The sequence below is a fragment of the Sus scrofa genome, chromosome 4 (assembly GCF_054392235.1).
Source record: "Sus scrofa isolate SSC_HxYL_T2T_F1_AM1 chromosome 4, Sscrofa_HxYL_maternal_Yorkshire_Landrace_v2.0, whole genome shotgun sequence".
In the NCBI taxonomy this organism is placed as follows: domain Eukaryota; kingdom Metazoa; phylum Chordata; class Mammalia; order Artiodactyla; family Suidae; genus Sus; species Sus scrofa.
In genome coordinates, this window is record NC_139386.1 from 38,793,660 (window position 1) to 38,806,524 (window position 12,865).

General features: G+C 51.3%; 1 protein-coding gene across 6 annotated transcripts in view; it reads right to left on the reverse strand.

Annotated features, from left to right (window-relative positions):
* Nucleotides 1-12,865, reverse strand: part of MATN2 (matrilin 2) — a 170,598-nt gene that overhangs the window by 24,826 nt on the left and 132,907 nt on the right. For all 6 annotated transcript variants that reach the window (XM_021089069.2, XM_085022004.1, XM_021089067.2 and 3 more), the window contains exons 8-10: nucleotides 9,562-9,684; nucleotides 6,073-6,195; nucleotides 5,705-5,827 (exon numbers count right to left, since the gene is read on the reverse strand). In XM_021089069.2, the coding sequence (XP_020944728.2) occupies nucleotides 5,705-5,827; nucleotides 6,073-6,195; nucleotides 9,562-9,684 (369 nt within the window). The remainder of the gene's footprint in view (nucleotides 1-5,704; nucleotides 5,828-6,072; nucleotides 6,196-9,561; nucleotides 9,685-12,865) is intronic.

The following is a 12,865-nucleotide window of genomic DNA, read 5'->3' on the forward strand; positions in this document are numbered from 1 at the left end:
CTAAGACCAGCACCTTGGGGATTAGACTTTCAACATATGAATTTGAGGGGGACACAGACATTCAGGCCATAACACCCTCCACCTCTGCAGGGCTCCCTCTGTCCATCTCTAGGTGTTGGATTAAACACCTCTTTCTCAGGACACTTTCTCCAAACCAGGCGAGCATCCCCCCTGCCACATGCCCCTGTGACACCTCTTCGTCCCACCTCGTGGCTCTCATCACACAGAATGGATGATCCATCCTTTTTTTCTTTTCTTTTTTTAGGGCTGCACCTGAGACATAAGGAAGTTCCCAGCCTACACCATAGCCACCGTAATGCAGGATCCGAGCCACGTCTGCAACCTACACCACAGCTCACAGCAACGCCAGATCCTTAACCCACTGAGCGAGGCCAGGGATTGAACCCGCAACCTCATGGTTCCTAGTCGGATTTGTTTCCGCTGTGCCGCGACAGGAACTCCTTATCCATCTTTAATATTCTTCTTCCCTGAGAAACTTTAAACTCTGTCAGGGCAGGATATCAACCTGCATCAACCCCAGGAATGCCAGACACCCGGCGCAATATGGCCAGCACAATGCAGGTGTGTGGTAATACTAAGTATCAATGAACCAAGAGCTGAAGGAAGTACCTTGACTCAATCCAGAGAGGAGAGTGCGGACAGACTCAACTGGGAACCATCACTTATGTGAAATGGATAAGCGGACTTATGAGAAATCTCAGGATGCCGGAAGAAAACATTTTGCCTCTAAAAGAGACATCCTTTTTTTTTTTTTTTTAACACACATGGAAGCAGGTCTGCACACTGATCAAACCCTCATCGTGAATGGGATCTGCGATTTGTGATCAAGATGATCACAAGATTTAGGCCATAGCTCAGGGTTTTTTGGGCCCATGTCTAACAGCCCCACACACTGACTGACACAGTCTGTGCTCCTCACATCTGGATTCTACATCTGGTGACTCATGGACGTCTGTGGCGCGGCCATCACGGACGGAGTAATGTGTTCCAAGGACTTGCACCTCTGCGGCGATGACAGACAGCAATCCCGTGTCTGGGGCTCCACGTAGGAGGTTGTTAAAACCAACCCCAGGCCCAGAGGGAGAAAGCCACAGCGGCCGCCTGCCAAGAGGGTAACCAAGGCTGAGAGAGAGAATTACACTGCTTACTGGCCTTTTTTTTTTTTTTTTTTTTTGGTTGTTTTGCCTTTTCCTGGGCCGCACCCGTTGCATATGGAGGTTCCCAGGCTAGGGGTCTAACCGGAGCTGTAGCCACCAGCCTACACCAGAGCCACAGCAACACAGGATCCAAGCTGAGTCTGCCACCCACACCACAGCTCATGGCAATGCCGGATCCTTAACCCACTGAGCAAGGCCAGGGATCGAACCCGAAACCTCATGGTTCCTAGTCGGATTCGTTAACCACTGCGCCATGACGGAATTCCTGGATTTTTTTTTTTTTTAATATATAATAAAACTAGGAGCAGTCATTTGGTTGCTAACGCTGTGTAGGCTTTTTTCACAGACAGACCAGAAGCAGCAGAACTGAGACGGACTTTCAGAGGGCATCTCACTCACACTGGGCGAGAGATCAAGTCAGGGGACCCCAGTTCTCGTCCAGATTCTGTCACTGACCCCGAGGGCCAGCTTGGGCGCAACAGTCTCCTCCTTGTGGCCGTTTCCCACAAGAGAAAGGAAAGATCTCTAAGCTTCCTTCTGCTCCATTAAACTTCAGAGGTGAATACACGAGGGTAAAGGGGGGTTTTCCCCACACTCTCTGCTATGGACTGAACTGTGTTCCTTCTCCAATTCATATAGATATATTTTAGGGCCACATCTGCAGCATATGGAGGTTCCCAGGCTAGGGGCTGAATGAGAGCTGCAGCTGCCAGCCTACACCACAGCCACAGCCTCGCAGGATCTGAGCCTCATCTGCAACCTGCACCACAGCTCATGGCAATGCTGGATCCTTAACCCAGTGAGTGAGGCCAGGGATGGAACCCGCATCCTCATGGACACTAGTTGGGTTCATAACCCACTGAGCCACGATGGGAACATGCGCTCATGCATGCTCTCTCTCTATATATATATAGTGTCCTCACCAGGGCATGCACGAAGTTCCTGGGCCAGGGACTGAACCCAAGCCACAGCAGTGACAACACAGGATCTTTAACCCTTAGGCTACCAGGCAACTTCCCCAAATTCATATGTTGAAGCTTGAACTTCCAATGTGCTGGTATTTGGAGATGGGGCCTTTGGCAGGTGATTAGGGTTAGATGTGGACATGAGGGTGGGGCCTGCATGATGGGATTAGTGCCCTTACAAGAACAGACACAAGGGAGCTTATTCTGGGAGTTCCTGCTGTGGCTCAGTGGTAATGAGTCCCATGAGTGGAGGGAAGTAAGATCATAACAAGAGTGCCTTTGGGTTTAGGGCAGCTTACTAGTTCCCAAAGCCCTTCACCGCACATCTCTCCCTGCGCCACCAGGGGATCATGAGAGAGACAGTGTACACATGATCATTCCTAGTGTACAGATGAACAATCAGATCCAGAGAGGTCAATTCCCTTGTCTAGCATGGAAGCCACAAGATTTTTTTTTTTATGTCTTTTTAGGGCCACGCCCACAGCATATGGAGGTTCCCAGGCCAGGAGTCGAATTCAAGCTGCAGCTGCTGGCCTATGCCAGAGCCATAGTAACTCAGGATCTGAGCTGTGTCTGTGACCTACACCACAGCTCACACCAATGCTGGATCCTTAATCCACTGAGCAAGGTCAGGGATCAAACCTGAATCCTCATGGATACTAGTCAGGTTCATTACTGCTGAGCCACAGCAGGAACTCCAGAAGCCATAAGATTTAAACTCAGTCTCCAAGCTCTCAGCTCAGTGTTCTTTCTACTCTCCCACACTGGTTCTAGATCTGTGCGCAGACTGCAACAGGGTGAGGCAGGGCCACCAGAGGTCCTGAGGGGTGAAGCCGAGGGGCTCCTAGCAGGTGAGGAGGGCAGGGAGTTCCCTGTGGAGGTGATGCTGACTCCGGGCTGGGTTTCCACCAGCTGGGGAGGGACAGGGAGGGTGTCCTAAGTGGAGACAGGATGGGCTGGAGGGATGGGGCCTGCTCAGGGAACAGGGGAGCTGCCCCCACCCCTGAAGAATGGGAGGGAGCAGGGAAGACCTGGTGGGGGGTGTTCAGGAGGTGTAGGAAAGGGGTCTCCACCATTGCCACATCCAGGCGCTTGATTGGAAACTGTGTTGGAGAAACCGTGGAGAGTCACTGGAGGTTACTGAGCAGGGGGTGGACCCTGTGTCAGGTGCCGCAGGATGAAAAGACAGGTGGTCTCTGCCCATACACTCTCACTCATTGAACTTTACGGAGAATCTCCTGTGGGCCAGGCCTGGAACTCAGGCTCCAAATAAGACCCGGTTTCTGACCTCCAGGAGCTTGCAGGCCAGTGGACCATGTGCTCCATGCACACCTAGCCTATGGGGCTTTTCCTGGTGCTGGGATTTCCTTGTCGTGGGCCTATCTGGGGGAACTTTCCAGTGGCTGGAGAGGGGAGAGGCGTCCCAGCTACAGCTCAGAGTAGAGACTCCCCCATCCACCTCCTCACCTTACCCCCTGGTCTGGGGAACAACCCTCCAAGGCAAGGAAAGTGCCTATGAGCAATCACAGCCTGGGGGCCAGGGGAAGAGGAAGGGAGGATGGGCTTCATTCCAGAGGTCAGGGAGCCCAAGATGCCTGCAGGGGATAACAGTGACCACTTCCTTCCAGGGCCCTAGGAACCTGGGCCTGCTCGCCATGATTCAGAGAACCTTCTAGAATGCGAGTTAAGTGTTCTTTGGGCCACCTGCCATCAAGGTTCTCAGGGGGAGGCCAAGGACACCCTTATCTGCTGAACCCTCACTGGCTCCCCACCCATAGCCCAACATGCTTTATGGAAAAGGTGCAGCCATGGCCACAAGCTCTTTGTCATCTGGCACAGAGCTGGGAAACATACATCCTAACCCCAGTTAACTCTGGCCACATGGAAAACACAGCCCATTATCCCAGGACAGGGCAGCCAGAGTGAACCATCCTGAGACAGAAAGTCTTCAATTCAAATCTGATGGGACTAGCTCAGCAGTATGCATCAGACGGCGGGTAAAATGCATCAAGTACATACCACCATTGCCGAGGACAGGACAATTCTAACCCATCATCTCCCATCTCATATAGACACACCACATATAAACATCCACACATCAAGATTCACTTCTAAGGGCATTGTGGAACATTTACTCGTATGAATGATATCGCTGTACCATTAGTTACTGCAGGACTATAAATGAGGAAATGGTCAACCTTTAAAAGCGTCAGTGGACATGGGGAGGGAGAGAGAAGGGCACTTGACTGTAAGGAGACGGGTAGCATTTGTTTGGAGGGGCCATGAGAATTTCTTAGAAGTCCTGTAACCACCTTAACAGTCAGCTCTTGGTTATCATAGCAAGGTGGAGAACAAAAGAAAGGCATGAATAATCTGAGATGATGAGAATTAAAACAAACCAATTAAAAAGCATGCCTCTGACTTTGGCACGCAGTTAAATGTACATGCAATCCGACACACGCAACCTTTTCCTGCAGCCCCAGTGCCCAGCCCAGCCCTGTGCTGGCTGGAGACACAGGCTGGGAGGCAGCTAGGCAGACAGCCGCAAGCCAGCCAAAAACTCAAGACTCCATCCCAAACGGGGGAAACATTTTCTCACAGGCCACAATTAGAGAGGCACAGCTCACCTGCCCAAGTGAAAAAAATGATATAAAAAGATGGGGGGAGGGAAGGATTGGGAGTTGGGATTAGCAGATCCAGGCTAGTCTATACAGGACAGATAAACAACTAGGTCTTACTATAAAGTACAGGGAGTACATTCAATATCCTTCCATAAGCCATAATGGAAAAGAAAATGAAAAAGAGTATCTATGTGTGTATAACTGAGTCACTTCGCTGTGCAGCAGAAATTAACACAACATTGTAAATCAACTACGCCTCAATAGAATTTAAAAAAAAACCTTTTTTTTAAATTAAAAAAAGATGGACATATTAGGTTGTGGCCACAATCGTACCAGTGGTCAGGGAACTCGGCCCTATAACCAAAACCACCAGCAAGATGGGGAAGGTACATTCTTTTTTTTTTTTTTTTTTTTGTCTTCTTGTCTTTTCTAGGGCCGCACCAGGGGCATATGGAGGTTCCCAGGCTCGGGGTCAAATCAAAGCTGTATCTGCTGACCACCACCACAGCCACATCCCAGCCGCATCTTCAACCTACACCACAGCTCATGGCAATGCCAGATCCTTAACCAACTGAGTGAGGCCAGGGATTGAACCTGCATCCTCATTTACTCGTACTGTTATGACTTGTTCACCACTCTGGGGGCTACCCTCTTCTGCCAGATCGGTGGAAGAGAAGACAGAGCCAAAACCAGGCTCTGTCCAGCTCCAAAATGAGGTGAGGCAGAAAGGCAGGGAGAGAGAGGGAAAAGCCATCTCAGGGAGTGGGGAACGAACTCAGGGAAGGGGAGCAGCAGCCACGAGGCGAAATCGCCTGGGAGAGGCCTTTAGGCACATTCACAGCCGCCCAGCGAAACCCCGGGGAGCAAACCCACCGGCAGTCCCCCCGCCCACAATTGCCAGTGCCAAGTGCCGCTCGTCTCCCGACCTCGGAACACTCACTGGCACAGGTCTTGCCATCACTGCGGAGCACATGCCCCTCAGGACACTGGCAGGCGAAGGATCTGTCCGTGTTGACGCAGGAGTATTCGCAACCGTGGTCGCTCAGCAGGCAGTAATCCACCCCTGCAAAACCCAACAGCCAGGTGAGACGCCCCGAGGCTCCAGGGCTACTGAGGTTGGGAATCCAGGGATCATCGTGCTTTTCCCCACCCTGCCCGCACCCCCGCCCCCTACCTCCCCCCACCGGGAAGGCACGCAGCCCCTAGCCGCAGAGGGGGTCCTCCTGGCCTCTGCAGTCGTCGCATTTTTCACGCTGGTTGCAAACCTTTCCCCTTTTTCCCTCTAAGGGAAGCACGAAGGGGACTCACGGGAGCAGGTCTTGAGGTCCTCGTTGATGAGGAAGCCTTCCGAGCACTGGCACACGAAGGAGTCCTCGGTGTTCAGACACAGCTGCTCGCAGCCGTGGTCTTGCTCCGCGCAGTGATCCACCCCTGCGGCGATCACACACCAAAACGTACAGTAACCAAGGGGCGACGTCCACTGGCGGCGGATTAAAACACAAAAGCACCTTGCAGGAAGCCCCTGCTGAGCTATTTCAATTCATTCGTGTGGAGAAGAGCTGTGTGGAGAGTGTCATTCTACCCTGTGCCCTTAGCTTTGTTTGTTTGGAAAATCAGCCCTGTGTTTGTTTTTCTTCTCACTTCGCTGAAGAAGAATGTTGGTGGGAAGGACAGCAGCCCGCTGCGCCAGGGAGGGGCCCCGTCACCCGCAATTCTAGGACAAGGCTGAGAGCAGGTGCCATCCCCATCTCACGGGGAGGAAAGCCAGGCTCCGGGAGGTCAAGCCGCTGCCTCAAGCTGCTCAGCTGATGGGCGCGGTGCCTCGGAATGAGGGCTCCACATGGAATTTACCCAGGTTGGAATCCCACCTCCAAGCCTTCCCAGCCAGGAGATGCTTGGGTGGTGTGTCTGGCCTCTCTGCCATCCCTTCCTGACTTGAGAAGCGGGGGTGAAGACCTCTTTTTAGAGGAACGTGGTGAGAGTAGCTGATTGACTTAAAGCCCTCCAAACGGCTGGCAATACAGTGATCACCCCATGAACTCTTCTTATTAAGTATGTTGCTAGGCAAGAATTAATTGTATAGTTTCGATCTCTCTGAAAGTGAAAAAGTTTTGTTATCCCCCATAACCAGGACACCCAGATTCAAAAAACAAACCAAAGCCCAGGCCTGCGTGTGTGGTCGATCCTGGCACCTGAGCACTGCACAGCTGGCCCCGCTAGGGTAACAGACACACAGCTGTGGTGTGCAGCTCCCACAGGGACAGCCCTGCAGGCTGCCTCCCAGATTTCCTTGATGGAGAAAATGCACAGCCAGAGACTGGAGAGAACTGGAGGCCTTGTGTAGGGCCATCAGGTGGGCCTCTTTGACTCCCACAGGGCATGGGACTGGTGCCTTCCAGAACATTCCATCAGTGGATGTGCCCATGACAAACAACTTCAGAATCTCGGGAGCCAGAGGCCAGTGTTCACATCTCAGTTCCATCATTTACCAGTCATGTGACTTCGGGGAACTAACTTTATCTTTTTGTGCCACAGTTCCCCCCCCTTTTTTTCAATTTTTTTTTTTTTTTCAATTTTTTTTTTTTGCTTTTTTAGGGCCACACCTATATGGAAGTTCTCAGGCTAGGGACTGAATTGGAGCTACAGCTGTCGGCTTATACCACAGCCACAGCAACACAAGATTGAGCTGCATCTGCAACCTACACCCCAGCTCACGGCAACACGAGATTCTTAACCCACTGAGCGAGGCCAGGGATGGAACCCTCATCCTCATGGATGCTAGTCAGGTTCATTACTGCTGAGCCACAATGGAAATGCCTTCCCCATCTTTAAATACAGATAAGAAAGTCCGCCTCTTAAGGCTCTGGTGCAGATAGAGTGAGTGAGTGCCAGGAAAGTGCTCACAGCCATTCCTGCATACAGCAAGCGCCTTGTGAGGACTTCTTGTCCTGATGGCCTGGGGCTCCCTGGGCCCCCATGGGGAACAGGATACTATGGCTTTCTCTGGGGACTTCTGGGAAGAAAGGGCTTGCTTTCTTGAAGCTGAATAGATGGTCCTTACTAGATCTGAGAGAGAAAGGATGGCTCAATCTCCTCTGGTCCTCTCTCTGAGCACGTCTAGGCTCCCCCAAGGCATGCTGGGAGGGAAAGGCAGCTTGGGGCCCCTGGGACTCTAGATGGGCTTATCCAGGTCATGCCCAGCCCACCCTGGAACACCTGCCATGGCTGTCTGCTGGCAGACCCCACACTCCTGGAAGAAGGCAAACTGTACCCAGATCCATCTTCCCCAGGGCATCTCCTTATTGGATGAGAGAACTCTTGCTCCTCACTGGCTTCTCAGAAGGACTCCAGGCCATCCAGAGGCAAATGCAGAGTGGTGCCAACTTTCTGGATCAAAAAGTCTTTGCCTTCTGAAAGCAATCCTTAGAAAGTCTAATGGAGGCCCTTTGTTCCCTCTGCAGACTGAAGGGGCACGCGTTTTCCTGAGGACTCCTCTCCACCTCATACTTCATCTGTGAAACTTTCCCTCCCGGCCGTTTAAGGTCCAAATGGTGAACAGCTGCACTGTTCTCATTCACAATCTAACTCTATCCCCAAAGCTGGAGCAGATGTGCGTCTGGCCGGCTGGAAAGCCACACAAAGGGCCCCTTCTGTGCTGGCCATGTCACCGAGCCCCTCTCGCAGCAACCACGGCAGTGTCATGCGCCCCCATCCCTGCTGGCCTGGGCCGGTGGAGACTGTGCCTCATAAAAAGGGATGGAACCATCCAGCTGGCAAAGTGTGCAAGTTTCCGTGCATTTACATCACCAAATGGAGCTTTGTTGTGCCTCTTACACAAGAAAATGAAGAAAAGGTTTCATAAAAAGTCCCATGTTTCTCAGCTCCGCCCTCAGATCAGCTCTGTGGTAGCCCAAAGGCTTTCTGTCTTTCTTTCTTTTTTTTTTTCTTTTTTGGCTGCCTATGGTGTTCCTCAGCCAGGGATCAGATCCAAGCCGCAGTTGCGACCTACGCCACAGCTGTCGCAATGCCGGATCAGGTCCTTTTTTTTTTTTTTTTTTTTTTTTTGCTGTGGTTGTTTGTTTTCTGTGCCCAAACCTGGGAATGAAAGGATCAGATCCTTTAACCCACTCTGCTAGGCTGGGGACTGAACCTTCATCCTGGTGCTGCAGAGACGTCACCGACCATGTGCTTTCTGAGGTCTGTCTTCTCCAGCCTCTTGTCCCACCCTGGAGCCAGCCCTGGTCCCTCTGCCAGGCTCCGTGACAATAATGAGCTATTATCTTTAATTGTATGTTTTCTTTGTGCCTGGCCCAGGGCTAAGAGATTGAACTAGTCCTGTTTATTTCCCTAAACATCTCTAGAAGATTGATGCTGTTATTACCTTCACTTGGTCACACAGATAGGGACATCAAAGCTCCGTGAACTTAACTCGCCAGGGTCCTATATCTAATATGTGGTAAAGTCTGGATTTGGAGTCAGGCTGGGCCAAGTGAATCAATGCTCTCCACAGCAAATAATAATATTCACTAACACTTATTGGGTGCTTATTACATGTTGAGCAGCACTTTTCTAAGTGTTTTATATGTATTGATTCTTTTAATCCTCATAATCCAATCCATGAGGTAGGGAGCAAGAACAGTCCCATTTTATGGGTGATGAAACTGAGGCCAGGAAGGTTAAGCCTATCAGACCCTCAGGCTCATGGGAAACCCAGGAGCTTGGGAAGTGACCAATGGCTAGGGGGCCTGTGTGTGAGCCTGGCCCTCCCATCAGATACCCTGCCCCAGGCACACTCACGGCTGCAGGTCTTGCCATTGGGGTCCAGCGTGTAGCCCCGGCGACAGCGGCAGTAGTGGCCCTCCTCCGTGTTGATGCATTCATGCTCACAGCCCGGTTTGTTCAGCGCACAGTAATTGATCCCTGAGAGGAGAAAGGGCAGACCCTCATTTAGGCTCAGTGCTCCCACTGTGAGGGCTGAGGTCAGCCTCTCACACTAAATATTCAGTAAATAAGATGCTCTATCGGACAGAGGCCACAGCTCCCACTCTCCTTGAGCGTGTCTGAAAGAAAACCTGGCACGGAAATGTCCCTCTGCATCTTCCAGCAGAGGCTTTTACACTTTGATGGCCAGAAAGCTGGAGAAATGGGTGGAAGGCCACTGCTCCCAGCCCATCTCCTTCCTCCCAAGAAAGAGGGAAAAGCTGGGAAAATTCAGTCTCTTCTTCTAGTTACCTTGATCGGTTAGGGCGCAACGCCTGGAGAGAGCTGCTGTCTGCAGTGACATCTGACAATGACACTGGACGGCACAAGGCTGAATAAACAAAAGCTCATCTTGCAAGATCCCCAGCTACTTAAGAGAGGCAGGAAAAGGCAGTTCCATGAAGGACGGTCCAGTGCTCAGCCCTGCTCTGGGGCAGATCATGACAGCATCCTTATCAAGAACCTAGAGAAGGAGTTCCCGTTGTGGCGCAGTGGTTAACGAATCCAACTAGGAACCATGAGGTGGCGGGTTCGGTCCCTGCCCTTGCTCAGTGGGTTAAGGATCTGGCGTTGCCGTGAGCTGTGGTGTAGGTTGCAGACACGGCTCGGATCCTGCGTTGCTGTGGCTCTGGCGTAGGCTGGCGGCTACAGCTCTGATTTGACCCCTAGCCTGGGAACCTCCATATGCCGCGGGAGTGGCCCAAGAAACAGCAAAAAGACCAAAAAATAAATAAATAAATAAATAAATAAATAAATAAAAAAGAACCTAGAGAAGACATCTCTGATGCCAACCCAGGATGTGGTGGCTCGGTCCTGTGGCAACATTCACCCCCATCCGAGCTGCGTTGCTGCCAGCTGATGGAAGCAGCATCATAACCAGCACACAATTAGAAGTTCTGTTTTCTGGTAGAAAATGCTGCAACCACAAGACACTCAGCACCCCTCCCACCCCGCCCCATCCCCTCTGCCCAAACACAGAGAAGCTTGGGGGAGAAGGAGAACTATAAAGGGAAATCAAACAAGCTTGTGGAGGACCTTGATGAGACTAATGGTGGGGAAACAGTCACCACCAACCTCAGTGGCTGAGCTGGAGCCCTTTAAGCACGTTGTTCTTTTTCCTGGGGATGCAGCAGACACAGTCACTTGCCTTGCCAACTCCCATTACCCTGTCTTCTTGAAACTAGAACTGTGACTCCCAGGGCATGAGTCATGACTGTCTAAGCCAGCCTGGCAACCATGTTCTCCTTTGTCAGTGATTGGTCTCGAGGTAGGCATATCCCCAGGTCTTGCCCATGAGCCATAAGTTTATGGAGGAGGAGCCTGGGAAAGACTGTCTTTCATGACAAGGCAAAGAGATACAAGAAGAAATGAAATGGAGGAGTTCCCATCGTGGTGCAGTGGAAATGAATCCAACTAGGAACCATGAAGTTGCGGGTTCGATCTCTGGCCTCGCTCAGTGGGTTAAGGATCTGGCGTTGCCCTGAGCTGTGGTGTAGGTCACAGACAGGGCTCTGATCTGGCATTGCTGTGGCTGTGGTATGGGCTGGAAGCTACAGCTCTGATTGGACCCCTAGCCTGGGAAACTCCATATGCCATGGGTGCAGCCCTAAAAAGACAAAAAGAAAAAAAAAAGAAATGAAATGGAACCCCTACCCGAGGGACCCCAGGCCCATCCCTTCATGGGTCCATGATGTGTGCTCCCATGTGACAGGTGGATGGAACTTTCCATGTGCACAGAACAGGAGCAGAAGAGGCTGCAGACTGAGCACAGGGAGAGAGCTCCCATGACATGCAGGGGCTGGCCTCAGAGAAGAGATGCCACCTGGAGGATCACGGACCCCTTGTCATTCTCTTCTGACCTCACTCCCTCTGCATGAGGAGAGGCAGGATGGTCAGCTGTATGCAGTTTCAGTTCCTCAATGGCCTTACCTGTGGAGAACAGAGCAGAATGCCAGGAACCAAGTAAAAAGTGCCACTGAGGAAAAACTGGCCTGACAATAAAACATCAGCAACAGACAGACAAGCAAAGAGACACAGACCACAAAGGGCCCCACAGTCTGTGCCACATAGTGGAGGGCCTGCGGGAACCACTTCATTACACCATCAGAGAAGGGTGAAATTACCTTCAGCAGACGCTGTTATGAAAAGCAGCATTCAGGAGTTTCCGTCGTGGCTCAGCAAAAACAAATCTGACTAGCATCCATGAGGACGCAAGTTTGATCCCTGGCCTTGCTCAGTGGGTTAAGGATCCAGTGTTGCCATGAGCTGTGGTGTAGGTCGCAGATGCAGCTTGGATCCCATGTTGCTGTGGCTGTGACATAGGCCAGCGGCTACAGCTCTGATTGGACCCCTAGCCTGGGAAACTCCATATGCCGCAAGTGCAGCCCTAAAAAAACAAGAAAAGAAGAAAAAAGAAAAGAAAAGAGAAGAAAAGCAGCATTCAGTCACTATGGAAAACAGGATGGAGGTTCCTCAAAAAATTAACCATAGAAATACCATGAGGAGTTCCTGTCGTGACGCAGTGGTTAACGAATCCGACTAGGAACCATGAGGTTGCGGGTTCGGTCCCTGCCCTTGCTCAGTGGGTTAACAATCCGGCGTTGCCGTGAGCTGTGGTGTAGGTTGCAGATGCGGCTCGGATCCCGCGTTGCTGTGGCTCTGGCATAGGCTGGCAGCTACAGCTCCGATTCGACCCCTAGCCTGGGAACCTCCATATGCCGCGGGAGCAGCCCAAAGAAATAGCAAAAAGACAAAAAAAAAAAAAAAAAGAAAAAAAGAAATACCATGAGACCCAGCAATTCCGCTCCTGGGTTTATACCCAAAAGAACTGAAGGCAGGGACTGGGCTAGGAACTGCACATCCATGTTCATAGCAGCTTCACTCACAAGGGCCAAAAGGTGGAAGCAAGCCACATATCTATTGACAGATGAATGGATAAGCAGAAGGTGGTGTATACATAATATGGAATACTATTCAGCCTTAAAAAGGAAGGGAACTCTGGAGTTCCCTTGTGGCACAGTGGGTTAAAGATTCAGTGTTGTCACTGCAGCAGCTTGGGTCATTGGGCACAAGTTCCATCCCCGGCCTAGGAACTTCCATATGCTGTGGGTGTGGCCAAAAA